The sequence below is a fragment of the Lepidochelys kempii genome, chromosome 4 (assembly GCF_965140265.1).
Source record: "Lepidochelys kempii isolate rLepKem1 chromosome 4, rLepKem1.hap2, whole genome shotgun sequence".
NCBI lineage: Eukaryota > Metazoa > Chordata > Testudines > Cheloniidae > Lepidochelys > Lepidochelys kempii.
Genome location: NC_133259.1, coordinates 111,358,209 through 111,383,898, shown reverse-complemented (window position 1 = coordinate 111,383,898; position 25,690 = coordinate 111,358,209). Strand labels below are relative to the sequence as shown.

Here is a 25,690-nt window from a genome sequence, read left to right as displayed (position 1 = left end):
CTTAATGAGTTTCTCAGTCTCAGACATCCAGCACAAGGATCAGGCCTACTGACTGGGCAGTGTGGAAAAGTATGCCCTTGCCACGATTGTTCTGTGAGTAAACAGAGAACTTCAGTTTGTTATGCTCTCAATATGGAAACTTTAATCAGCACTACATTTACTTGAAAATTTAGAGGAAAGTATCTTCTTTAGTTTAGTTTTTGAAGTGCTGGGGTGGAAGGGTTATTTGTGCAGTCCTGATATAAGCCAAAGCCACACACCAATTTAAGGGCTTAGAGTTACTTGAACATTGGTTATGGTGGTTGAAGTGGATGAGTTGCTGTTTTAAAGAAAACTACTCCAACCAGCTAGAGGAAAATAGTTCAATTGTGCAGTTTGTCTGTGGCCTCAATAATACAGTGGTTACTGGCCTTTAAAATACAATACAATACATATTATCTTAGCAGAACTTCTAAAAAAATGTTTTTCAATCTTTTTCTTCCTAGGGGCCAACTGCATATGTATTAACTTGGGAGCAAAATCAGTATGTGATTTGGAATCCCAGTAGTGGACGTTGTTATGGACAGTTTGATACTTTCTGTCCATTGCAAAGTGTGGGCTGTTTGATTAGCTTTGATAATGTAAGTGTTTCCATCTTCTCTCTCTCTCTCCCTCTCTCACACACAGAAAATAGTGCTTACCTTTGTCATCCTCTCCCTTAACCTCTTGTTTCCTAGTGGATCAGGAGTTCCTGTATCCATGCCAATATACTTTATTATTAGTGGGTCATTTTATCAAATAGTGATTTATGCCATTCTTGGATTAGGTTTCCAGCAACTTAAGAAGTTCTGTTTCAACTGTTGTATAAAATGGCTTTTTACTATAGTTTAAAAAGATTATAAATAATAAAATACTGATATAAATATAGCATACACAAGCAAAGCAACCCAACCAACTAAAACCTGTGCATTGTAGGATTTAATTTACCTACTCTTGCTTAATATAGTTGCTTAACTTTGTGACGAACAGCAGGAAGAGCAGCATATGATAGAGGCAAATCAGCAAAGTGAAATGGTGACTCGTAAACTACTAAATGTTTTAACGTGTTAACAAAAAAATGATAACAGAGAACAGAATAACAATTTATTTGGAGGACTTTCAGAAAGCTTTTGACAAAGTCTGTCACAAGAAGCTTCTGAGAAGACTAAATAGTCATGAGGTGAAAGATAAGTACTGTGGTAAATTGAAAGTTGGCTGAGACATTGACAAAGAGTATAATTAGTCAATATTCACCATTGCAAAAAGTTAACAGTGGGGCCCCATGGTTCCCTGTAGGAATAATGTTTAATATAGTTATTGATTTTTTTACAGTGTGAACAGTGAGGTGGCAAAATTTACACAAAATTAGGGCTGTTGCTTAATCGCAGTTAACTCACATGATTAACTCCAAAAAATTAATTGGGATTTAATTAAAAAATGTAATCACACTGTTAAACAATAGAATACCAATAGAAATGTATTAAATATTTTGGATATTTTTCTACATTTTCATATGTGTCGTCTTCTGTGCTCTAATTGAAATCATAGTGATATTATATTTTATTATAAATACACCAGACCCTCACTAGAATGCGGGATTTGAGATCCATGCGCGGTACTGCGTTATGGCAGGGGCCGTGTTAAAATGAATTGCAATTAAAGTAATTGAATTTGGGATCCATGGCTGCGACCGCGTTATATGCGAATTTGCCCTATATAGATGTACATTCTACTAAGGGTCTGGTGTATTTGCACTGTAAAAACGATAAAAGAAATAGTATTTTTTTAATTCACCTCATACAAGTACTGTAGTGCAATCTCTTTGTCGTGAAAGTGCAACTTAGAAATGTAGATTTTTTTTGTTTGTTTGTTACATGTTAGGGGGCTTATTCCTTCACCCGCTTGCTTCCCTTGCACTCCTTCTTGCATGAACAGAGAGCAACAATACCCGAAGTCCAAAGGTGCAAACAATTTGATGTTTGTTGGGGTGAACTTTCAGCAAGCATGATTTCAGTTTCCTTTCTTAGTGTTCCCCTTCCCAGCTCTGACACCACAGAGCCTTACCTGTGTCCCTGTTCCCATTCCCCCCCTTAGCAAAACATCATTCCAGTTTCCCCACCCCCATTCCCTGTTCCCATTCCCCCCCGCTTTACTTTCTGATTGGCTGCAGACTATGTAGTGAAACCTGAGTTGTATTTAGCTATACCTTAACCAATTATTTTTCTGAAATTTAACTAACCAATCCAAACATATTGTAGCATGATTATTTAACCAATTATATCCCACCACCTTAATTAGTTTACACCCAACAAAATTAATTATACAACAGACAGAAACAATTACAGAACCAGACAGAGACCATGCAAATAAACAATAGCAAAGTGGAAACTATAATGACAAAACAGTACAGAAGTAAGAATTTTACAACTACATTTATAAGACATAAGGGTTTCCCAGCTGTTTCTATTGATAAGTGAGTTCTTACCGAACAGAAAACTATTAAACTAAACTTCCTTTTACATCCTCTAGGCTCTTTTGTTTCTCTGAAGGCGATAGATTGAATTACCTTTCTAACAGCCCCAGATTGCCTTATTTCAATGTGACTAGTTTGGAATGTGAGGATGTGACCGTTTGCTTCCCAGCTTATGGCTGCCTCTGCTGCTTAGCCAGAGATCTTAGCCTAAGAACAGGGCCTCAGACTGTCACAGTAAGAGAAGACCCTTACACCAGATGACAGTGATTTTGATTCTTTCTTTTATACCTTTATAACTAGCTAGGTGATAAGAATACACCTAAATTTTTAAAGTATAGGCCTTTACAGACAGGCCTGAATATCTATATCCTAACATTACATAACTGCACTCAAAAACAAAACATTGTAAAACTTCAGACCGTACAAGTTCACTCAGTTCTAGTTCTTGTTCAGCCAATCGCTAAGACAAACACATTTGTTTACATTTACAGGAGATAATGCTGCCCTCTTCTTATTTACAATGTCACCAGAAAGTGAGAACAGACATTTGCATGGCACTTTTGTAGCAGGCATTGCAAGGTATTTACGTGCCAGATATGCTAAACATTTGTATGCCCCTTCATGCTTCGGCCACCATTCCAGAGGACGTGCTTCCATGCTGATGATGCTCCTTAAAAAAATGTGTGAATAAAATTTGTGACTGAACTCCTTTGGGCAGAATTCTATGTCCCCTGCTCTGTTTTACCCACATTCTGCCATATATTTCATGTTATAGTAGTCTCGAATGATCACCCAGCACATGTTGTTCATTTTAAGAACACTTTCACTGAAGATTTGATGAAACACAAAGAAGGTACCAATGTGATATTTCTAAAGATAGCTACAGCACTCAACCTAAGGTTTAACAATCTGAAGAGCCTTCCAAAATCTGAGAGGTGTGGAGCATGCTTTCAGAAGTCTTAAAAGAGCAACACTCCGATGTGGAAACTACAGAACCCGAACCACCAAAAAACAAAAACAAATTTCTGCTAGTGGCATCTGACTTAGATAATGAAAATGAACATGCGTCAGTCTGCACTGCTTTGAATTGTTATCGAGCAGAACCTGTTATCAGCATGGATGTATGTCCCCTGGAATGGTGGTTGAAGCATGTAGGGACATACGAATCTAGCGCATTGGGCGCGTAAATATCTTGCAACGCCAGCTACAACGGTGCCATGAGAACACCTGTTCTCACTTTCAGGTGACATCATAAACAAGAAGCAGGCAGCATTATCTCCTGCAAATGTAAACAAATTGGTTTGTCTGGGCGACTGACTGAACAAGAAGTAGGACTGAGTGGACTTGCAGGCTCTAACATTTTACATTGTTTCATTTTTGAATGCAGCTATTTTTTGTACATAATTCTACTTTTGTAAGTTCAACTTTAATGATAAAGAGATTGCACTACAGTACTTGTATGAGCTGAATTGAAAAATATTATTGTGCAAAAAATAAGTGCAAATACTTTTAACCAAAAATAAATATAAAGTGAACACTGTACACTTTGTATTCTGTGTTGTAATTGAAATCAATATATTTGAAAATGTAGAAAAACATCCAAAAATATTTAAATAAATGGTATTCTGTCACTGTTTAACAGTGCAATTAATGATGCAATTAAACTAGATTAATTTTTTTAATCACTTCACAGCCCTACACAGAATGATTGAGGTTAGTCAAGACTAGTGAAAACTGAGGATCTTCAGAAAGACCTAACATAGGGAGGTGATTGTGAAGCACTTTGGCAGATTAAATTCAATGTTGACAAATTTAAGGTAATGCACATTGGAAGGAATAACTGGAACTGTTCCTACATGGTGTTGGGCATTGTCATGAACAGCTGAATGAGAACCTCTGCTCAATGTGCAAAAGTGGTCAAACAACAAATAAAATACTAGGATAGATAAGGACTGTGATAGAAAATTATATTGAAAAATACAATGCCATTATATAAATGGATAGTCTAACTAGTAGCTGATGCTCTGATTCACCTTTCCTGATAATATAAAAACAAGGGGATGGTCAATGAAATTGAAAAGCAACAAATTTAAAACTGTTAAAAGGAAATAGTTCTTTTATACAGCATATAATTAACTTGTGGAATATATTGCTACAGTACCTCACTGAGGCCAAGACTGGATAATCTTTTCTGAATCAACACCCATAGCTATAGTAGGTACGATAAAAAAATGATATAAATCTTACTGTTTAAAAACCCAGGGATATAAGCCAGCCACTAAGTGATGGGCTTCATTTATAGACAGACTATTCTGCAATTTTCTGTTATAGGGCTTCTTGCACCTACGTTGACATGTCTAATGCTGGACACGATGGAGAGCAGATACTGGATTAGATGAAATACTGATCTGATGCAGTCTGGCAATTCATACGGTCCTAGGTTTAAAAAGTCCCTATAATATTGCTTCTGCACATACTTAAAGCATCATTAAAGTGCAAAATCTAAAACACACACATGCCGACAGTCCAAAACATAACAAACTTGTATAAGAATATTTGGAAAATGTATCAGAAAAGTCAGCTGTTTGAAATGTTGTGTATTATATCATATGGTCTCTTCATTTTTAACCTTTTTAAATTTAAAAACAAAGGGTGAATGAGAGAATTTAAGGTTCTAAATAAAGAATATAATAATGAAAAGGCCTCCCAATGATACCTTTCTGAAAGTTGCATCTTTCATTGAAAGCCATGTATTCCATGTTAAACATTTGTGATTTTTGTTAACTGTGCAGCCTTCGTCAACTGTAATATATTGCAATTACATGAAGTACATTAACATATCGGATTCTTTATCAAGAGACTTGAGGTGAGAATGAATATACAGGAAGGCTCTTGTTTCATGTGAATTTATAAGGGTAACTCCTACTGTCTTAGCTTTGCATTGAAAAGATGTGATGCATGTAGTATGGCTCTTGCTGTTAACAAAGTTCTTCTCTTTTAGATCTGGTTTAATATCCAACAATATGACTCCCCAGTAAGGATAAATTTTGACATCAGCAAACCCAAATTATGGAAATCTTTCTTTTCACAAAGCTTACCATACCCTGGCCTCTCCAGTGTTCAGGTATTATTGTACCTACTTAAGACTCATTTTGTAGTTTTAAAACAATTATTAGATTATTTTAAGGGATGGAAGGTGTGACATGAAATCTTAATTCACTATATGCCGTTTTTCTCTCATTTGTAAGTCTTTATCTTGCAATTTAAGGGTAAATGTATTGTTGTTATGTTAGTACAGCAGGCCAACCACACCTCTGTAATAATTAGATCTTTACAGACTTACTCCTGAGTGAATTCTGGGCCATTTTGCACACACAGAATTCACGTCCCCTGCAGATTTCTTTGCTTCCTTGCACAAAAATGACTTCTGACAGGGAAGTAAAGGGAAACTGCAAGAGCGGTCACATTCTCCCCCTTCTCCCCCTCTCCCTTCCCCTCCCCCCCCCAAACAATGTGGGTGCATGGTTTCAGGCATCTGGAGCAACTGCCATAGAGGTAAATCACCATGGGATGGGGATGCCCTCGCCCGTGGCTCTTACCCTGTGCCAGGTTTAGCTGCTAGTCCCAGCTGGATTGGGGCAGAGGAGGATGGGACTTCATCTTATCATAGAATATCAGGGTTGGAAGGGACCTCAGGAGGTCATCTAGTCCAAACCCCTGCTCAAAGCAGGACCGATCCCCAATTCAATCATCCTAGCCAAGGCTTTGTCAAGCCTGACCTTAAAAACTTCTAAGGAAGGAGATTCCACCACCTCCCTAGGTAATGCATCCAGTGTTTCACCACCCTCCTAGTGAACAAGTTTTTCCTAATATCCAACCTAAATCTCCCCCCACTGCAACTTGAGACCATTACTCCTTGTTCTGTCATGTGGTACCACTGAGAACAGTCTAGATCCATCCTCCTTGGAACCCCCTTTCAGGTAGTTGAAAGCAGCTATCAAATCCCCCCTCATTCTTCTCTTCCGCAGACTAAACATCCCCAGTTCTCTCAGCCTCTCCTCATAACTCATGTGTTCCAGTCCCCTAATCATTTTCGTTGCCCTCCGCTGGACTCTTTCCAATTTTTCCACATCCTTCTTGTAGTGTGGGGCCCAAAACTGGACACAGTACTCCAGATGAGGCCTCACCAGTGTCGAATAGAGGGGAACGGTCACGTCCCTCGATCTGCTGGCAGTGCCCCTACGTATACATCCCAAAATGCCATTGGCCTTCTTGGCAACAAGGGCACACTGTTGACTCATATCCAGCTTCTCGTCCACTGTAACCCCTAGGTCCTTTTCTGCAGAACTGCTGCCGAGCCATTCGGTCCCTTGTCTGTAGCGGTGCATTGGATTCTTCCGTCCTAAATGCAGGACTCTGCACTTGTCCTTGTTGAACTTCATCAGATTTCTTTTGGCCCAATCCTCCAATTTGTGTAGGTCCCTCTGTATCCTATCCCTACCCTCCAGCGTATCTACCTCTCCTCCCAGTTTAGTGTAATCAGCAAACTTGCTGAGGGTGCAATCCACACCATCCTCCAAATCATTTATGAAGATATTGAACAAAACCGGCCTGAGGACCGACCCTTGGGGAACTCCACTTGATACCAGCTGCCAACTAGACATGGAGCCATTGATCACTACCAGTTGAGCCCAACAATCTAGCCAGCTTTCTATCCACCTTATAGTCCATTCATCCAGCCCATACTTCTTTAACTTACTGGCAAGAATACTGTGGGAGACCGTGTCAAAAGCTTTGCTAAAGTCAAGGAACAACACGTCCACTGCTTTCCCTTCATCCACAGAGCCAGTTATCTCATCATAGAAAGCAATTAGATTAGTCAGGCATGACTTGCTCTTGGTGAATCCATGGTGACTGTTCCTGATCACTTTCCTCTCCTCTAAGTGCTTCAAAATTGATTCCTTGAGGACCTGCTCCATGATTTTTCCAGGAACTGAGGTGAGGCTGACTGGCCTGTAGTTCCCAGGATCCTCCTCCTTCCCTTTTTTAAAGATGGGCACTACATTAGCCTTTTTCCAGTCATCCGGGACTTCCCCCGATCGCCATGAGTTTTCAAAGATAATGGCCAATGGCTCTGCAATCACATCCGCCAACTCCTTTAGCATTCAACGCATCCGGCCCCATGGACTTGTGCTCGTCGAGCTTTTCTAAATAGTCCCGAACCACTTCTTTCTCCACAGAGGGCTGGTCACCTCCTCACCATGGTGCGCTGCCCAGTGCAGTAGTCTGGGAGCTGACCTTGTTTGTGAAGACAGAGGCAAAAAAAGCATTGAGTACATTAGCTTTTTTCACATCCTCTGTCACTAGGTTGCCTCCCTCATTCAGTAAGGGTCCCACACTTTCCTTGACTTTCTTCTTGTTGCTAACATACCTGAAGAAACCCTTTTGTTACTCTTAACATCTCTTGCTAACTGCAACTCCAGGTGTGATGTGGCCTTCCTGATTTCACTCCTGCATCCCCAAGCAATATTTTTATACTCATCCCTGGTCATTTGTCCAATCTTCCACTTCTTGTAAGCTTCTTTTTTGTATTTAAGATCAGCAAGGATTTCACTGTGAAGCCAAGCTGGTCACCTGCCATATTTACTATTCTTTCTACACATCGGGATGGTTTGTTCCTGTAACCTCAATAAGGACTCTTTAAAATACAGCCAGCTCTCCTGGACTCCTTTCCCTCTCAGGGGATCTTGCCCATCATCTCCCTGAGGGAGACAAAGTCTGCTTTTCTGAAGTCCAGGGTCCGTATTCTGCTGCTTTCCTTTCTTCGTTGTGTCAGGATCCTGAACTTGACCATCTCATGGTCACTGCCTCCCAGGTTCCCATCCACTTTTGCTTCCCCTACTAATTCTTCCTGAATCTTCCTGTACAAGAAACAGCCAGGGCTGGAGCAGAATCAGACCCACTCCCAGAAACCTCCACACACACACCCAGCTTGCTGCCCTCATTGTGCCTCAGCCACCAGGGGAGGGGTCACTGTATGGGGACTCCAACTCCCAAACCCCCCCCCCACCCCCCGGTGAACCTCACCCTCTCTCACCCAGAACCCCATCACCAAGCCCCTTGCACCCACTCTGCCAAGCCTTAGCCCCTGCATCTGGACGCCCACCCTGGTACCCAGACCATCCCCCAATGTGCCCCCCACACTTGAGCCCCCACCATAATGAGCTCCCCTGCACCTGAGCACTCCACTGAGCCCCCCACCCCACTGAGCCCCAACCAGCTGCACTCAGACCTCCACCCCACCACTCCCCCAGCATCCAGATCCACGTCCCACTGACTCCCTCTGCACTCAGACCCTCCCCCCTGCCGAGCCCCCCTAAAGAATCCCATTCCCCTTGCACCTGGAACCCCCCTACCCAAGAAGCCTGTGCATCCAGATCCTCCCTGCCCCCAAATTGCCCCACACTGAACCCCCTCACCCCACACCTAAGTGGGGGCCAGGGCTGGGCATGCCTGTGAGACTTTGTCCCTCTCACTTGCTATGTGGGTGCAACTGGCCCGGAGGAGCAGGACCCCAGGGTGTTTCTGGGGCAGGCCCAGCCCTTGCACCGTGTCAGAGTTGGGTGCAGCCTCACTGCTGAGTCCATGCCCGTGGGAGGGTGGCTGGTGCTCTCCCACCTCTGTGCAGCCTGTGGCCTGTGCTCCCTATTGCCATGCTGGAGCCTCCACATTTCTATATTGACAAAATATGTAGAATTTTTAAAAATTCTGTGCACAATATTTTATATTCTGGTGCAGAATTCCCTCAGGAGTGTACAGGACAGTCTATCGAGTGACAGTATTTTATAATTGATCTGGTTTCATTCAGAATGGATGAATCTCTCTTGTCCTAAAAACACCCACATACGGTCTGAATATGATTTGTGACATTCCTCTGTTAGCTTAGTCACAAGTGAAATCCAAATAATATAGCCTCTGAAATCTAAGGAAAATGTCAAATTTGTCTTTAAAATGTGGAGAGGTCACGTTCATTTCATGTCCCACACCAAGCGCGCGCTCCTTATCTAATCAAACGTCAGTGGTTGAAACTTACGGTCAGAAGGGACAGAATAACTTTGTGTACAAAATTCTAACTTCTAAATGTTTTTCAGTAATTCATTTTTCTGACTTCATGTAGTACATGGTGAAACATTATGGGCCTAATTTTGATCTCATTCACACCCTTGTTAATCAGGAACAACTCCAGTAGATGTACGCTGGTGTGAACCCACATGAGAGGAAAATGTGGTCCTGTTTTTTCATCTTTGATAACAAAAAGTCTTACATTCCAAGTGATGTTTTAATCAATTATTTTTTTATTAGCCTGAAGAATTAATTTACCAACGTACAGACAAGGTTGCTGCATTAGAACTGCAGGGCAGGTAACTTTGCCTCTATAAATATCTTCGTAATTCCATTAAACACTGTGAGCAGCAGCAGCAGCTCCACTGTCTAATTCACCACCGAAGAATGGAACATTCAGTGATCTTTCTCCTCCAATCTAGATTGTAAGGAGCTGCAATTGAAAAAATGTAACTACTTCTCGAGCACTCTGTTAAGCATGCTCATAGTGGCTTTTTTATCTCTTGAGCCAGAGTGGTCTCTCCCTTCACTGTATCTATGTATTGTAAGAATAAGAATTAAAAGTTCAAATGCCACCGAGAAATCTTAAAAATCAGTCCTCCAGCATGTGTTTTTTGGAGGGTTTCTTGTAAACCAGAACACTGTGCCATTACTGCTGTTGCATTTATCTTTGAACTGCTTTGGGAACAGTGGCGAACTTACTACCTTAAGAGCCCCAGTGCTTTCTGCAACCTGGGTAGTGTGTCTAGAAAAAAAAGATTGAGTTCTGTTTTCTGAGTGAGTTATCCAAAATTGTGAAGCCAGAATCACACCTTGAACAGTCAACCGGTAAGGCAATTATAACAAGTAGCTGTATTATACTGCAGGATCGAAAAGATACTGAAAGAGAAGATTATGGAGTGGAGGCCAAGGCATCTAACTCGTTGGAACAGATATTGTACCTCCACGCTTCGTCATTTCCTCCCTCTTCTGGAACAGTTCCAAGGAAAAGCTGTAGAAGATGACCACCAGGCAGAATTGCAAAAACAGCTCGGAGATTACAGGGTACTATAATGAACTCCCATGTAGAGCTTGTGTAATGAAACACTAGTAGATGTTCCTCCTAGTCCAATATTACATTAGTAAATCAAATCACTGAGGTTTAATTAACAGAAAGTCATCTAATATCCAATATTAACTACAGAAAGTCATCTAATATCTTGTATCTAATATCTTTGATACAAGGCCCACTAATAGTAAATGCTTTAGACGGCAGCAACAGAAAAACCAACCTAACCAACCCTAATAAACTTAGGCAATTCTGTTCTCCTAGAGTTGCAGTTGTTCTAATGTTTCTGGGAAGTTTATATTTATTAAAGTTTGAAATGGTTTTGAGTGATTATTAGCCAGGCTTTTGGGGGCCCTTTGTTTTGTTTACCTGATGGGGAATTGTAAGTTTCAGATCCTTGCCCAAAGCAGTTTCTCACTAAACTTTTTAAACAAAGCACATAACTCTCAATAGCCCTTAATAGGCTAACAGTTTTCCTAGCAACAGCCAATAACAATTCATTATTCTTATTAGCAAAGCATGTCTCTTCATAATAAAAAAATGTCAGAAACATCTAAACCCAAAGTCAGCTGTCCAAACCGTCCTTCCATTTTGATAGCAGAACGGCAAGCATGCAGCTGCATTCTCTTGCCTCTCAGGGTCCTAAAAATTATTTTTAGGAATGTGATGTTTGGTTTTCCAAAGGGCAGTGGCTGACCATACAAGATGGCTGACTGCAGTACTGTCAGCTTCTTGGTTATAGAGTGTGACTCTACCCCAGCATCCACCCCTCTGAGAGCTCTGGCAAAGGAACTTCTGTACAGTACCAGCAAGTGGGTACAAATGCTGCAGAGACAGCGTTCCCACCCTCTCAGCTCAGAATCACCATACCCAAGTGCCCTCTGCTCTAGCAACTGTGGGGGGGAAATCATCTGGCTCCCACGTTGTTGTAAATTCAGATGAATGATAACCAGTTGACAAATTACTTTCATTTGAAAGGTTTGTGACACTAACCAAAACTGGTTCAGGGTACTGTTAGGGCGGGGCCCTGTTCGTTGCAAATATGCACTATTGCTTTAATTGCTATCCATCATATTGTACCATACTCAGTTGGCAGCCATTGATGTGGCATATTTAGTTAGAAATTGACCCTGTAGTTGTTGTACAGCTTGGGAATGCTGTAGCTGGAGTGCAGGGCAGCACAACAGAATGTACCAATCAACGGTAGCAGCATACACGTACTAGGGCCCAGGGGCAAACTGATTGGTGCTCTAGAAGACAGCAGGTGCAGATGGGTGGCCACAGGAGAGAGGCAGTGGACCTGTCTTGAAATAGGGCCAAAGGGCTGACAGGAATTAAACATCCATTCAGGAAGCTGTGCCTTGCTGAAACATAGTTTGAAGTTGGAAAGGGGCAGTCATTTTAATGTGAAGTAGGCAGGGTATTCAGCCTCAGTCCAGTAATAAGTGCTCTTAAAAGAAAAGCTGAACTTGCAGCCACTGCGAAATTACATGTAATAGCCATAATTGCTGTAGCTTTTTTTTTAATTTTACCTACCTGGTGTAAAGCTCATTATACTCTGATTCAATACCTCAACTAATGAGAGAGAAACAGTCATTTCTCACTCTCACTAATGATTTTTTTTTCCCTTAAATTCCCCAGGTTTCTGGATTTCCTATTCATATGCCATTTTCTGAAGTGAAACCTTTAATAGAGGCCGTATACAGTACTGGAGTCCATACCATTGATGTTTCAAGTGCAGAATTTGCTCTCGCAGTATACATCCATGCTTATCCCAAAAATGTTCTCTCTGTGTGGATTTACATTGCTTCACTTGTTCGTAATAGATAAAAGCACTCAACAAGACAGCACCTTCCTGTCAGATAAATGCTTTGTTGTAAAAAAAACATTGCATCCACTTGTACTTAGGGGGTGTGAACAAAACAATTCCCTTAACAGTGAAAATGAAAAAACATAGTAGCATTCTGGCTATTGCCTTTGAGGAGCATTTCGGTCTTTGGTTTGTGCCTACATAAGAGACTGTGTAGATGTTGGCTTTTGCCTCTGTAGACTGAAACATTACCTATGGAGCAGAGCTATTCTCCAGCTTGTACACAGCTGTGAGGGTAAAATACCAGTAGACACTGGCAGCCAGTACCCACTAAGCCTCCCAGCACTGGTACGTTCAGAGCTGCTGTTGGGAGATTCCCCACAAATGTTAATTGTAGACATTGCTTCACACCCTCCCTCCCATCCCAGGATGGCCTCAGCAGCTTGGGTAAAATACCTAACTAACTCTGCCTACCCACTTTCAGCTGACACCAACGTGTATGCATCTTATGTTGATGGTTCCAAAACTCTGTCCAGTGAAATTGTCAGAGTCTCTTAACCGAAGTAAAGTGGGGTTTTATTCATCTTGTTATGTTACTACTGTGTGTACCTCCCTTTCCCTCTGTACTGCACCAATATTTCAGTGGTGGGAATTGGGTGTATGATTTTTGCTCAGGCCCTCAGGGCAGGTGAGGCCCAGCATCTGCACCTATGACAGGGCCCATCATAACCTGAGCCCGAGGAGGTGGGTGCAACCAGGTGACACTTTTTGCCCAGGAAGCAGGACAAAAAAGAGGAGCAAGTGTGTGGCAGGTCAACGCCCTGGAAGCTGGGCAGTCTGCTTAGGGAAACTGGAATAGGGGGACTCAAGGCTTTCTGGCTCAGGATTCCCTAAGATGGACTTGGCTGAAAGTCACTAAAATAGAAAGTTGATTAGTTGACAGGAACACAGAGCTTGCTGTTCTACAGGCTGGCTGAAAGTCACTGCTGACTGCAGGAGGTGCAGCGAAGGGCCTCGGGCTTCCCCAGGAATGGACTTGGCCTGGGAAACACATGGGAGGAAGGGAATGCTGAATGCTCTGAGGTCAGACCCAGGAAGGTTGAAACTATGTAAGCATCGTTCCCTGGTGACAATATGCTCAGCGAGAAGAGGCATGCTACACCAGAGTCCTGACTGGCTTCATTTGGAGGAATTCCAGAGCACAGGCCCGGTGACTGCATGACAAAGACTAATGAACATTTTGGACTTGTGTTTCTCCTTATGCTTCCATGACTACAGTGACTTAATCAGGCCCTTTTGGCACCTGAAGGATTGTCTAAAGAGCCAACATATTTGTCCTTTTAACAGTTTTGTATACAAAAGCAAGTGCTAAGCATGGAATTATGGCATCTTTTGCACCCAAAGACTAATTCTACTATAACTTCATAGGTGGTGAGGTCTTCGTTTGCATTGTAACAAATGCTACTTTTCTGATGACAAACACCTGTTACAAATTAATGCAGATCACTTCTGCATCTGTGATAGTAAAGAATGGGGGAGTATGCTTTTTTTTTATTTAATATGTGTCTTTTCTACCATTGTGTTTCATAACAAAAGCTAATTGAGAAATTTCTTTGTACAAACATTCCCAGCTCTTTAGTAGTAACTCAAAAGATGAAATCTTCAGCTATCACTGCATCCAAGAAATAAAAATTATTACAAATGTAAGGTACTGTTACAAAAACCAACTTGAGTCTCATTTCCCCACCGCCAGCATCACCACCACAAAATGAGGGTTACTTACCTCTTCTTAGAAATGGCTCTGCCAGCTAGGGGGTGGTAACTTGCACTAGAAGAGTCTTCTGGCAGAGGCAACTAGAGCACTTCTATGGCCCCACCTTCTCATGTTCTGAGGGCAAGGCTACAAGGGGGCAGAGTACCCTTACCTCCTCCGTGTCTTCCACAGCAAATCCAGACACAGAACAAGCAATCCTCTCACAGGAGAAGGCAAGTGGAAAGTACGAATATGCAGAACCCTCTTCAAGAGCTGCAGTTATGGGCAAGTAACCTTCATTTCTTCTTTGAGTGGTTCTGCATATTCCCACTTATGGAACACTAGTAAGCAGCGCTAAAAACTCACCTGAAAGTAGGAACAGTCCTAGATACTGGAGCACCACCTTGCCAGAGCCTAGTGTTTAAGGTATGCACTAAAACCCAGACTGCAACTCTGAGGGTCACCCATCGAAGACAGGAAAGGAAGTAGCCACGCCTGGAATGTGTATGAATCACAGCAAGTACGGTAACTTTTGCTAGCGTGCAACATTCAGCAATACATAGTTGGGGGGATGGGGCCATATAACCCAAGTCATTCTTAGCATAAGATACAAAACAGTTGAAATGGATTTACCAAAACTTAATTCTGTCCACTTAAGAGCCCATCTAGGATCCAAAAGACAGATTCCCCTTTATTAGAGTGCAGTTGGTGGGGGAGAGAATCAGACACTGTCTTAAGAAAGAATCTGGGACTGGCTCTTAGAACTACATTGTGCTTGTGAAAGGGGGATCAGCCATAAGTGCATTTAAGGCATTCTCCTGCCTGCTGACAGCAACAATGAAGGACATTTTGAGAGATCACTCAGACAGAGGTTTGAAGGGTGATTTCATCAACATAGCCAAAACCAAATTAAGGTCTCAAGACAGGCATGAGTTCTAACTGAAGCATGAATGAACAAGTCTACCCTCTACTTGGCAGCCAGTTGGGTATTAAACACTTAATGATTAGTTAGATAAGCCCTGATTCTTGAAGTGAAATAAATAGTTCAGAACACAAAGAATGGAAGCCAATACAGGCAATAAGAACTTTTCTTCATCCATGCCTGAAATCAGGACCACATCAACTGGACTACTTCTAGAGTGAAGAGGTAGGTCTTGCATGGATGAGGTACATCACCTCTTCAAGAGCGGACAAAAGCCAAGTCTGGTCACCCACATTTTCAGGCAGAGATGTGGGGCCAGACAAAAGCTCCTGCTCTGACAACATATCTGGAGCCCATCAGACAGTTGCAGGAGATGGGTAAACACTGCTGGTGTGGCCAAACCTGGACAATGAGATTCATCCTTGCTCTGGCCTGGTGTCTCTTCCTCAATAAAGTGTGCACATCAGCTCCTCCCCCCAGCCCAGAAGGAAGGCATCTGACTCAAACTGACTGTCCCTGCCTTCTCTAGAACAGAAGAGGCAACACTTCATGGTGGCCTGTGTTGTGAACAAATCCACAGCTAGCTGACCCCAATTGGAGAACATAGCCTGAACCAACTGATCCTTCAGGGATCATGCATGATGTGTCTGAAGTCACTGTCCAGGATGAATAGTACCTCACTGAGTACATTCATTCTGACTAACCACCAGTCTAGAGCAGCTATGATATTCTAAGGCATGGTGATCAAGTGAAGACTGTCCCCACTTGGCCTGTAGAATTGGGAAATCTCTTTCTCAGACAGGCAAAATCATGTAGGTAGGGGCTGCCATAAGATCCATGAGACTCAAAGAATTTTACTCTCCGAGTGGGACATCACCTAATCTTAAATCGGTAGTGGCTCATTTTGAAAAATCCTCTGGCAGGCAAGCTCTCCCCTCTACCACGTCCAGCACCGTGCCAATGAAGGGAATCCTTTGGGCGGGTGAGGAGGAGCCAAACATCTGTAGCGATTGGCTGTAAACACACTATGGCTTTAACAGGTCCTCGCATACACCAGCCTTCAGTAGCTAGTCTACATCGAGGTACACAAAAATACCCTGATTCATCAGGTGAGTTGCTACCACAGAGACAAATATCCATAAAAACACCGGGAGCTGTGGAGAGGCAGAGGGGGAGCACCTTGGACTGAAACAGCATCCAGCCACCACCCATGGGAGGTACTTGTAATGATTTTAGTAAACAGATATATGACAATACACGTTCTTTAGATTAGCAGTTCTCAGACTAGGTCCTTAGAGACTACACAGTGCACTCCTTCCCCCCGAAACTGAGATAGGCTGTGTGACCTGCTGAGGTGATGCTTCCTGCCTGCACCAACTCCACCCTGACTCACCTCAGGGGGCCACCCAGCCTGTCTGGGTTGGGGCTGGGGTGCAACCAAAAAGTGCAGCATCACTGCAGAAGAGTGATTTACCCTGGCCATCAGATGGCGTTGCCTCACAGCCAATGTCTCAATAAACGACAGCAGTTAGTTAAAGAGACACTCCATTGCTCTGCCCTGCTACATCAGCACTTCAGGGAGTAAGACCTAGCATGAGAGAAGGCAACCTTCTGATCACCGAGCGATTGCAAAACCTGACCTTAACTGTGCACCCAGGTCAGTTTCTTGCTCACAGTGCTAGGTCCGAGTCCGTGGGGACTGGGTAACAGGAAGACATGAGAACAGCTGTTGATGCCTTACAACACAGCTCCAGTTTGGGATTGTTTCAATGTGGAGAGCCTGGCACATGGGGCCTAACCCACAGGCCTTTCTCCTTCCGCGCTCTGCCTCCTCCCTGAGCAGTGTGACAGCAGGCAGACAAGGGTTACGCACAGCACAGCACGCCCCATTCTTGCTCTGGCCACCATAATCCTTTCCCTGTTCAGACTGAGTCAACATAGGGAACCCAATCTGCTTGAACAACTCCTGTAAGTCTAATACAGGCATGGCCAACCATCGGTTCTTCAAAAGAAAATATATGGCTCCTGCCAGGAGCCAACTCTGGGGGGAAAATGGTGCATGCTCAGCACCCACCAGCAGCCCTATCAGTCCCCCGCTCCTCCCAGCTGCCAGTGGGAGGCGGGGCTTGGGGCAGAGCCAGGTGTCCAGCAACCCCTAGCTGGAGCCTGGTCCCCTTCAATAAAGTACACAGTGACTAGCTAGTGTGGAAATTTTTAACCAAAATTTTTCTTACACCATCAACGATGGAAGGCAAGTACAAACGGAAAAGAAAATACACGGATGAAAATCAAGGCTTCCAACAGGAGTGGGAGCGTAAGTACTTTTTTGTTGAACGTAATGGTAAGGCCATGTGTCTTTGTTGCTAGACATGTATCTCTCAGTTCAAAACTTCAAACTTGCAGCATCATTTCGCTTCTAGCCATGCACACATGGATCAAGAATTCCCACAAGGTTCTGAACGCTGCACTTTAAAACTGAAAATCTCGAAAAAATGAACAGATATAGAAGTCCAGTTCTTCACCAGATTTGCCAAGCGATCGCAGACTGTAACATTAGCCCCCTATTATGTGGCTTGGCACATAGCCTGTGCAAAAAAGCCCTACGCTGAAGGTGAGTTTATAAAAATGTGCCTCACCGATGTGATTTCAATCCTGTCACCAGAGAACGAGAATCTACAGAAGAAAATTTCTGGCCTGCAGCTTTCATGCCACACAACAGAACACAGAATCTAATCGCAACTGCACTTGCAACTTCACCAGTGAGAGTATTTGAGCATCGTTTTGGATGAGTTGTGCGATGTACAGGATAAACCTCAATTATCGGTATTTGTCTGGACTGTGTTGTAAGGGAAGAACTCCTGGATATCGTCCCACTAAAGAACAGAACTTGTGGAAGAGATCTAAAGGAAGCACTGACGTGGTTAGTTGCGAAACACCACTTCCCTTTACAGAAGCTCACTGCCATTGCAACAGACGGGGCTCAAATGCACTCAGTGTTCAAATGCACTCACAGACAATTTCAAAATCTAAATCAAAGAACTCAATGAAGACGACGTCCCCGGCGATTTGCCATTTCACTGCGCAATTCGATGGCTCTCAAGAGGTAAAGTTCTTTCCTGTTTTTTTTTTTTGAGCTCCTGGAATCATTAAAATTGTTTATGGAGGAGAAGCAAAGAATACACCCTGACCTTATGGATCCTAGGTGGGTTCTAGACTTGGCATTTCTTGCAGACATGCTGCTGCATTTGGATAAACTAAACGTGGACTTACAAGGAAAATTCCGGTTGCTGTCTGATCTAGTGCAAAGTGTATTTGTGTTCATGAACAAACTGAAGTTGTTTCACAGACAAATGCTTGAGGGAGAGCTGGCACACTTTCCCTCAATGTCACAACTTCCAGACAGATCAAAAGAAGATGCAGCAGAACCCCTAAAATGGAGCACAACTAGATACGTGAGCATGATTAAAGATTGTAAGGACAGTTTTGAGGAAAGATTCCAAGATTTGCAGCAGAAAAGATCTCAAATCAGATCTCTGATTTATCCTTTTAGTGCTGAAGCCGATTGTCTGAAGCCCCCTTTAGTTACTGACGAAGCAACATCCCGGATGGAAGATGACAGATTGAACTCTGTTCAGAAGACAGAGGAGACCCTTACTTTCTGGAAATCTGTACCAAAGGATAAATATCCCAAATTCAGAGGTGCAGCCCTAAAATTAAGCTCGATGGTTGCCTTATTTTTGTGAGTGTTTTCTCAACACTCAAACGTGAAATCCAAGCACCGATCTGTTTTGACAGACAGCCACTTAAGAACTGCTGCGTGTGAGCACAACTGAACACAAATCAAACTTCAAGGGAATTGTTGAAAGCAAAGATTGCCAGAAGTCCCACTAAGTAAAACGTTAAGACAAGTTATCGTTAATTATAAATGCATAATAAATATACATTATCAAATTATAAAATGAGTGTGTATATGGACGGGGACACACACACACACACACACACACACTCATTACATAATATTGTGGCTCTTTGGTGATGTACACTGGTAAATTCTGGCTCCTTCTCAGACTGGCCACCCCTGGTTTAATATATGCTGAGCCACACACCCCACTGCACAAGAAAATAGAAGTAAAAACCATGACCCTACATGTTGAGCAGCGGGGGACAGCAGAGCAGCTCACAGCAGGAGTTTGCCTGGGAGTTCGCCTGGAGTGAGCCCAGTGAGGCTTACGTCTTGCAAACTGCTCTGAGGAAGCTCATAGTAGGAAGGTGATATGGAAGGGGGGGGGGAATTCAGCTGTTGTGACCTGCACTGGATATGCCATGTTTGTCTTTCTTCCACAGGACAGAAGCGACTTTGTCTGTACAAAGTGCAAGCTGGTCTCCATATTGGAAGAGAAGATTGAAGGTCTGGAGCAACAGATAACGACCCTGCGTTGCATACAAGAAACTGAGGATTTTCTGGACAAAACTCAGGATAGGCTTCTAGGGGCACAAAGCTCTACAGATATAGAGCAGGTTGCACAGAGGAGCCAAGAGGCCAGTGAAGAAGCTTGGCAACGTGACCTCCAGAAGAGGTAAGCAGAATGTCCGGGTTCCAGTAACACAGACACAGGTAACTAACCGCTTTCATGTTCTCTCCCCAGGTATCGTTGCGGAGAGTGGACCAGATGATATGTCTGGGGTGAGAAAGCAGAAGGAGACTCCGCTGGTTGGAAGGCATGAGATGCTATGTCCTGAGGTTGGGAGTTCCACGACCACCACTCCCAAGAGGAGAAGGCGGGTGGTGGTGGTCGGGGACTCTCTCCTCCGGGGGACTAAGTCATCTATCTGCCGCCCTGACCGGGAAAACCGAGAAGTCTGCTGCTTGCCAGGGGCTAAGATTCGCGATGTGACGGAGAGACTGCCGAGACTCATCAAGCCCTCGGATCGCTACCCCTTCCTGCTTCTCCACGTGGGCACCAATGATACTGCCAAGAATGACCTTGAGCGGATCACTGCGGACTATGTGGCTCTAGGAAGAAGGATAAAGGAGTTGGAGGCGCAAGTGGTGTTCTCGTCCATCCTCCCCGTGGAAGGAAAAGGCCTAGGTAGGGACCATCGAATCGTGGAAGTCAACGAATGGCTACGCAGGTGGTGTCGGAGAGAAGGCTTTGGATTCTTTGACCATGGGATGGTGTTCCATGAAGGAGGAGTGCTGGGCAGAGACGGGCTCCATCTTACGAAGAGAGGGAAGAGCATCTTTGCCAGCAGGCTGGCTAACCTAGTGAGGAGGGCTTTAAACTAGGTTCACCAGGGGAAGGAGACCAAAGCCCTGAGGTAAGTGGGAAAGCGGGATACCGGGAGGAAGCACAGGCAGGAATGTCTGTGAGGGGAGGGCTCCTGCCTCATACTGGGAATGAGGGGCGATCAACAGGTTATCTCAAGTGCTTATATACAAATGCACAAAGCCTTGGAAACAAGCAGGGAGAACTGGAGGTCCTGGTGATGTCAAGGAACTATGACGTGATCGGAATAACAGAGACTTGGTGGGATAACTCACATGACTGGAGTACTGTCATGAATGGTTATAAACTGTTCAGGAAGGACAGGCAGGGCAGAAAAGGTGGGGGAGTAGCACTGTATGTAAGGGAGCAGTATGACTGCTCAGAGCTCCGGTACGAAACTGCAGAAAAACCTGAGTGTCTCTGGATTAAGTTTAGAAATGTGTGCAACAAGAGTGATGTAGTGGTGGGAGTCTGCTATAGACCACCAGACCAGGGGGATGAGGTAGATGAGGCTTTCTTCCGGCAGCTCACGGAAGCTACTAGATCGCATGCCCTGATTCTCATGGGTGACTTTAATTTTCCTGATATCTGCTGGGAGAGCAATACAGCGGTGCATAGACAATCCAGGAAGTTTTTGGAAAGCGTAGGGAACAATTTCCTGGCGCAAGTGCTAGAGGAGCCAACTGGGGGGGGGGGGCGCTTTTCTTGACCTGCTGCTCACAAACCGGGTAGAATTAGTGGGGGAAGCAAAAGTGGATGGGAATCTGGGAGGCAGTGACCATGAGTTGGTTGAGTTCAGGATCCTGACGCAGGGAAGAAAGGTAAGCAGCAGGATACGGACCCTGGACTTCAGGAAAGCAGACTTCGACTCCGTCAGGGAACGGATGGCCAGGATCCCCTGGGGGACTAACTTGAAGGGGAAAGGAGTCCAGGAGAGCTGGCTGTATTTCAAGGAATCCCTGTTGAGGTTACAGGGACAAACCATCCCGATGAGTCGAAAGAATAGTAAATATGGCAGGCGACCAGCTTGGCTTCATGGTGAAATCCTAGCAGATCTTAAACATAAAAAAGAAGCTTACAAGAAGTGGAAGGTTGGACATATGACCAGGGAAGAGTATAAAAATATTGCTCGGGCATGTAGGAATGATATCAGGAGGGCCAAATCGCACCTGGAGCTGCAGCTAGCCAGAGATGTCAAGAGTAACAAGAAGGGTTTCTTCAAGTATGTTGGCAACAAGAAGAAAGCCAAGGAAAGTGTGGGCCCCTTACTGAATGAGGGAGGCAACCTAGTGACGGAGGATGTGGAAAAAGCTAATGTACTCAATGCTTTTTTTGCCTCTGTTTTCACTAACAAGGTCAGCTCCCAGACTGCTGCGCTGGGCATCACAAAATGGAGAAGAGATGGCCAGCCCTCTGTGGAGATAGAGGTGGTTAGGGACTATTTAGAAAAGATGGACGTGCACAAGTCCATGGGGCCGGACGAGTTGCATCCGAGAGTGCTGAAGGAATTGGCGGCTGTGATTGCAGAGCCATTGGCCATTATCTTTGAAAACTCGTGGCGAACCGGGGAAGTCCCGGATGACTGGAAAAAAGCTAATGTAGTGCCAATCTTTAAAAAAGGGAAGAAGGAGGATCCTGGGAACTACAGGCCAGTCAGCCTCACCTCAGTCCCTGGAAAAATCATGGAGCAGGTCCTCAAAGAATCAATCCTGAAGCACTTGCATGAGAGGAAAGTGATCAGGAACAGCCAGCATGGATTCACCAAGGGAAGGTCATGCCTGACTAATCTAATCGCCTTTTATGATGAGATTACTGGTTCTGTGGATGAAGGGAAAGCAGTGGATGTATTGTTTCTTGACTTTAGCAAAGCTTTTGACACGGTCTCCCACAGTATTCTTGTCAGCAAGTTAAGGAAGCATGGGCTGGATGAATGCACTATAAGGTGGGTAGAAAGCTGGCTAGATTGTCAGGCTCAACGGGTAGTGATCAATGGCTCCATGTCTAGTTGGCAGCCGGTATCAAGTGGAGTGCCCCAAGGATCGGTCCTCAGGCCGGTTTTGTTCAATATCTTCATAAATGAGCTGGAGGATGGTATGGATTGCACTCTCAGCAAATTTGCGGATGATACTAAACTGGGAGAAGTGGTAGATACGCTGGAGGGGAGGGATAGGATACAGAAGGGCCTAGACAAATTGGAGGATTGGGCCAAAAGAAATCTGATGAGGTTCAATAAGGGTAAGTGCAGGGTCCTGCACTTAGGACGGAAGAATCCAATGCACAGCTACAGACTAGGGACTGAATGGCTAGGCAGCAGTTCTGCGGAAAAGGACCTAGGGGTGACAGTGGACAAGAAGCTGGATATGAGTCAGCAGTGTGCCCTTGTTGCCAAGAAGGCCAATGGCATTTTGGGATGTATAAGTAGGGGCATAGCGAGCAGATCGAGGGATGTGATCGTTCCCCTCTATTCGACATTGGTGAGGCCTCATCTGGAGTACTGTGTCCAGTTTTGGGCCCCACACTACAAGAAGGATGTGGATAAATTGGAGAGAGTCCAGCGAAGGGCAACAAAAATTATTAGGGGTCTGGAACACATGAGTTATGAGGAGAGGCTGAGGGAGCTGGGATTGTTTAGCCTGCAGAAGAGAAGAATGAGGGGGGATTTGATAGCTGCTTTCAACTACCTGAAAGGGGGTTCCAAAGAGGATGGCTCTAGACTGTTCTCAATGGTAGCAGATGACAGAACAAGGAGTAATGGTCTCAAGTTGCAGTGGGGGAGGTTTAGATTGGATATTAGGAAAAACTTTTTCACTAAGAGGGTGGTGAAACACTGGAATGCGTTACCTAGGGAGGTGGTAGAATCTCCTTCCTTAGAGGTTTTTAAGGTCAGGCTTGACAAAGCCCTGGCTGGGATGATTTAACTGGGAATTGGTCCTGCTTCGAGCAGGGGATTGGACTAGATGACCTTCTGGGGTCCCTTCCAACCCTGATATTCTATGATTCTATGTATTCAGGCACTGCCCCGACTGGTCGTATCAGAAGCAATTTTTCCGCTTCTGAATCGCTTCATAAGAGTTGTCCCTGAAGAGGGAAGAGTAGGGGGAATCTTTCAAGTTATATAGGATAGCTCCTTTCAACAATCTCTAGGACGCATTGGTCACAGGTAATCTGCCTCTATGTGCTGATGAAGTAGGGTAGCCTGTTTCCAAATAAAAGAGTGGATCAGTCCTGACTGACCAATTCTTGATTCCAGAGCATTTTGCTGCCTCACAAAGAGGATGCTGATGATGAAGCAGGTTGTTTAGGTTTAGACCTTGGTTTAAAAGGCCATAGTGACTCAGATTGCAGGTAGGACTGTCTCCAAGGAGGAGGGCCTCCTTACAGATGGAATTAAACCTGGAGAACGGGCAGTCAATCTTCAGTTTTTCCCAACACCTCATTTGTCTTTTCGCTAAATAGTCCCTCCACTTCAAAGGGGAGATCCTCTAACATAAAGCTAGTGTCCACAATTAAGGATGAGGAACTGAGCCAGACGTGCCTCCTAACTATCACAGTATATGCTAATACAAAGTGTCAAAGGAGGCCCTGAGGGAATGCTTAACTACCTTTTGACCATCTATTAAGATGGCACTAGCCAACTTTCTTCTGTCTAGCAAGTCTTGTAAAAATAATGTCATTTTTTCCTCATTGACGGAGCTGGTAATGGGCCATGACCACTTGGTAATTCACCTCCCTACTAGCGAGGGACAAGGAAAAGAACACTTTTTTCCCCAAGTTGATCTTATTTTGCCCTCTTTATCAGCTGGTGCTGACTCTGTCTGCCCAGATCTTGCCCTATTGCTGGCAACAGCTACCACCAAGGAATTGCACACAAGATGAGTGTGAAAATAAGAAAAAACTTCAAAGGTTGTCTGAAACAGTTTATTCACCTTTCTGGAGAAAGGTGGACAGGATGCAGTAAGGAACCACACAGATTTACCCAACTGTAGCAGTCCATCCAAGATGGGTAGGAATATCCTACTCACAGTTATTGCACTGAGAATATTGAATACTGGTTGAGAAGGCTCTTCCACAGGCACTACAGGTAGATTCAAGGTGGAAACTATGAGGTCCATCAGATCATGGAACTTGAGGCATCCTGGGATAGAGAGGAGGCTCAAGTCACCTCCCATATTTGTTGGGAGACAGGGCTGGTTCATAATCAGTGTCTGTCCACTCCTGTTCAAAGAGCGGAGCAACCTCTTCGTCCTCTCCCCCGGGCAAAACTTCAGGCATCACTGCCTGTAACATCAGCTGAATCTGAAGAGCTGAAACTGAGGATCTCTGGCATGTTGGGACCTTAGCAGATGAAGGCTCATCCATAAGGAGAATAGTTGAAGTATTCAACTGTGACAGCTCCCAGGACAGCATCTGTGGTTCAGGAACATGCTGCGTGTGGGAGGTCCAAAACGTGGCTTGAATGACAACACTAGTTTCTGCATTCTCTCACTCTTGGTGAAAGTCTGGACTGGAAACAGTGAACCCGGGACAACAACAGATCTGCTGCCGGAAATGGGGAATTGGCTCGTCATGGAGACCCTAGAGGAAGATCTGTAAAAGGGTCCCTCACACCTTCTATCCTTTTCTTTCTGACAGGTGATGAGGAAAAGGATCTCTGGAGTTGGGGAAGCATGTCTCCTCTTAGAACTTTTGCATTTCACACTTGGCTCTGACACCTGCAGTGGCATAGAGAGGTGAACCTGGGCTGCCATGGTGACAGAACTCTAGAACCAAAGAAGCAGCTGGAATTGGCACAAGAGCCAAAACAGGAACGGACAGCAAATCCAATAATTGAGACAACACCAGATCCAATGCTGTATTCAAGTCCATCTCCATTATTACTGATGATGAGAATGGAACTGGTCTGCATTTTGGGGCTGTGAACATCCTTGTGCAAATCAGACAGATACCGTAGCTCTGATGCACAGGAACCGGAAGGGCTAATGGTGGCTGCCTCGTCCTTATGTTTCTCTCTCTTTGGTGCTGTGATGATCAGCACTGGCGATTCCAAATCCAACACAGTGCTGCAATACATCCTCCTAGATCTGGAAGAGGGTGTTGAAGTTAACTCTGATCCTGCTGCAACAGGCGTTCTTCTAGGATCACAAAGTTATGAGGCATGAGGTACAGTACCAGCTAGGGTCTTTCAAACAGTCTTTCAACCACTTCTCCCAAACCAAGGCAATTGTATCTTACCCCTTGACCATCTGTTTGGCCATGTGTGGCCTCAGAGACTTAGCA

At 44.2% G+C, this 25,690-nt stretch overlaps 1 protein-coding gene across 6 annotated transcripts in view; it reads left to right on the top strand.

The window, feature by feature from the left end:
- CC2D2A (coiled-coil and C2 domain containing 2A) overlaps positions 1–14,178 on the top strand; it is a 132,399-nt gene extending 118,221 nt beyond the window's left edge. For 5 of the 6 annotated variants that reach the window (XM_073342472.1, XM_073342474.1, XM_073342471.1 and 2 more), the window contains 5 exons: positions 486–620; positions 5,493–5,615; positions 9,854–9,912; positions 10,480–10,657; positions 12,303–14,178. In XM_073342472.1, coding sequence (XP_073198573.1) covers positions 486–620; positions 5,493–5,615; positions 9,854–9,912; positions 10,480–10,657; positions 12,303–12,491 — 684 coding nt within the window. In that variant the 3' untranslated portion in view covers positions 12,492–14,178. The remainder of the gene's footprint in view (positions 1–485; positions 621–5,492; positions 5,616–9,853; positions 9,913–10,479; positions 10,658–12,302) is intronic. The other variant, XM_073342475.1, reaches the window with a different exon arrangement.
- The last annotated feature ends 11,512 nt before the right edge of the window (positions 14,179–25,690 follow it).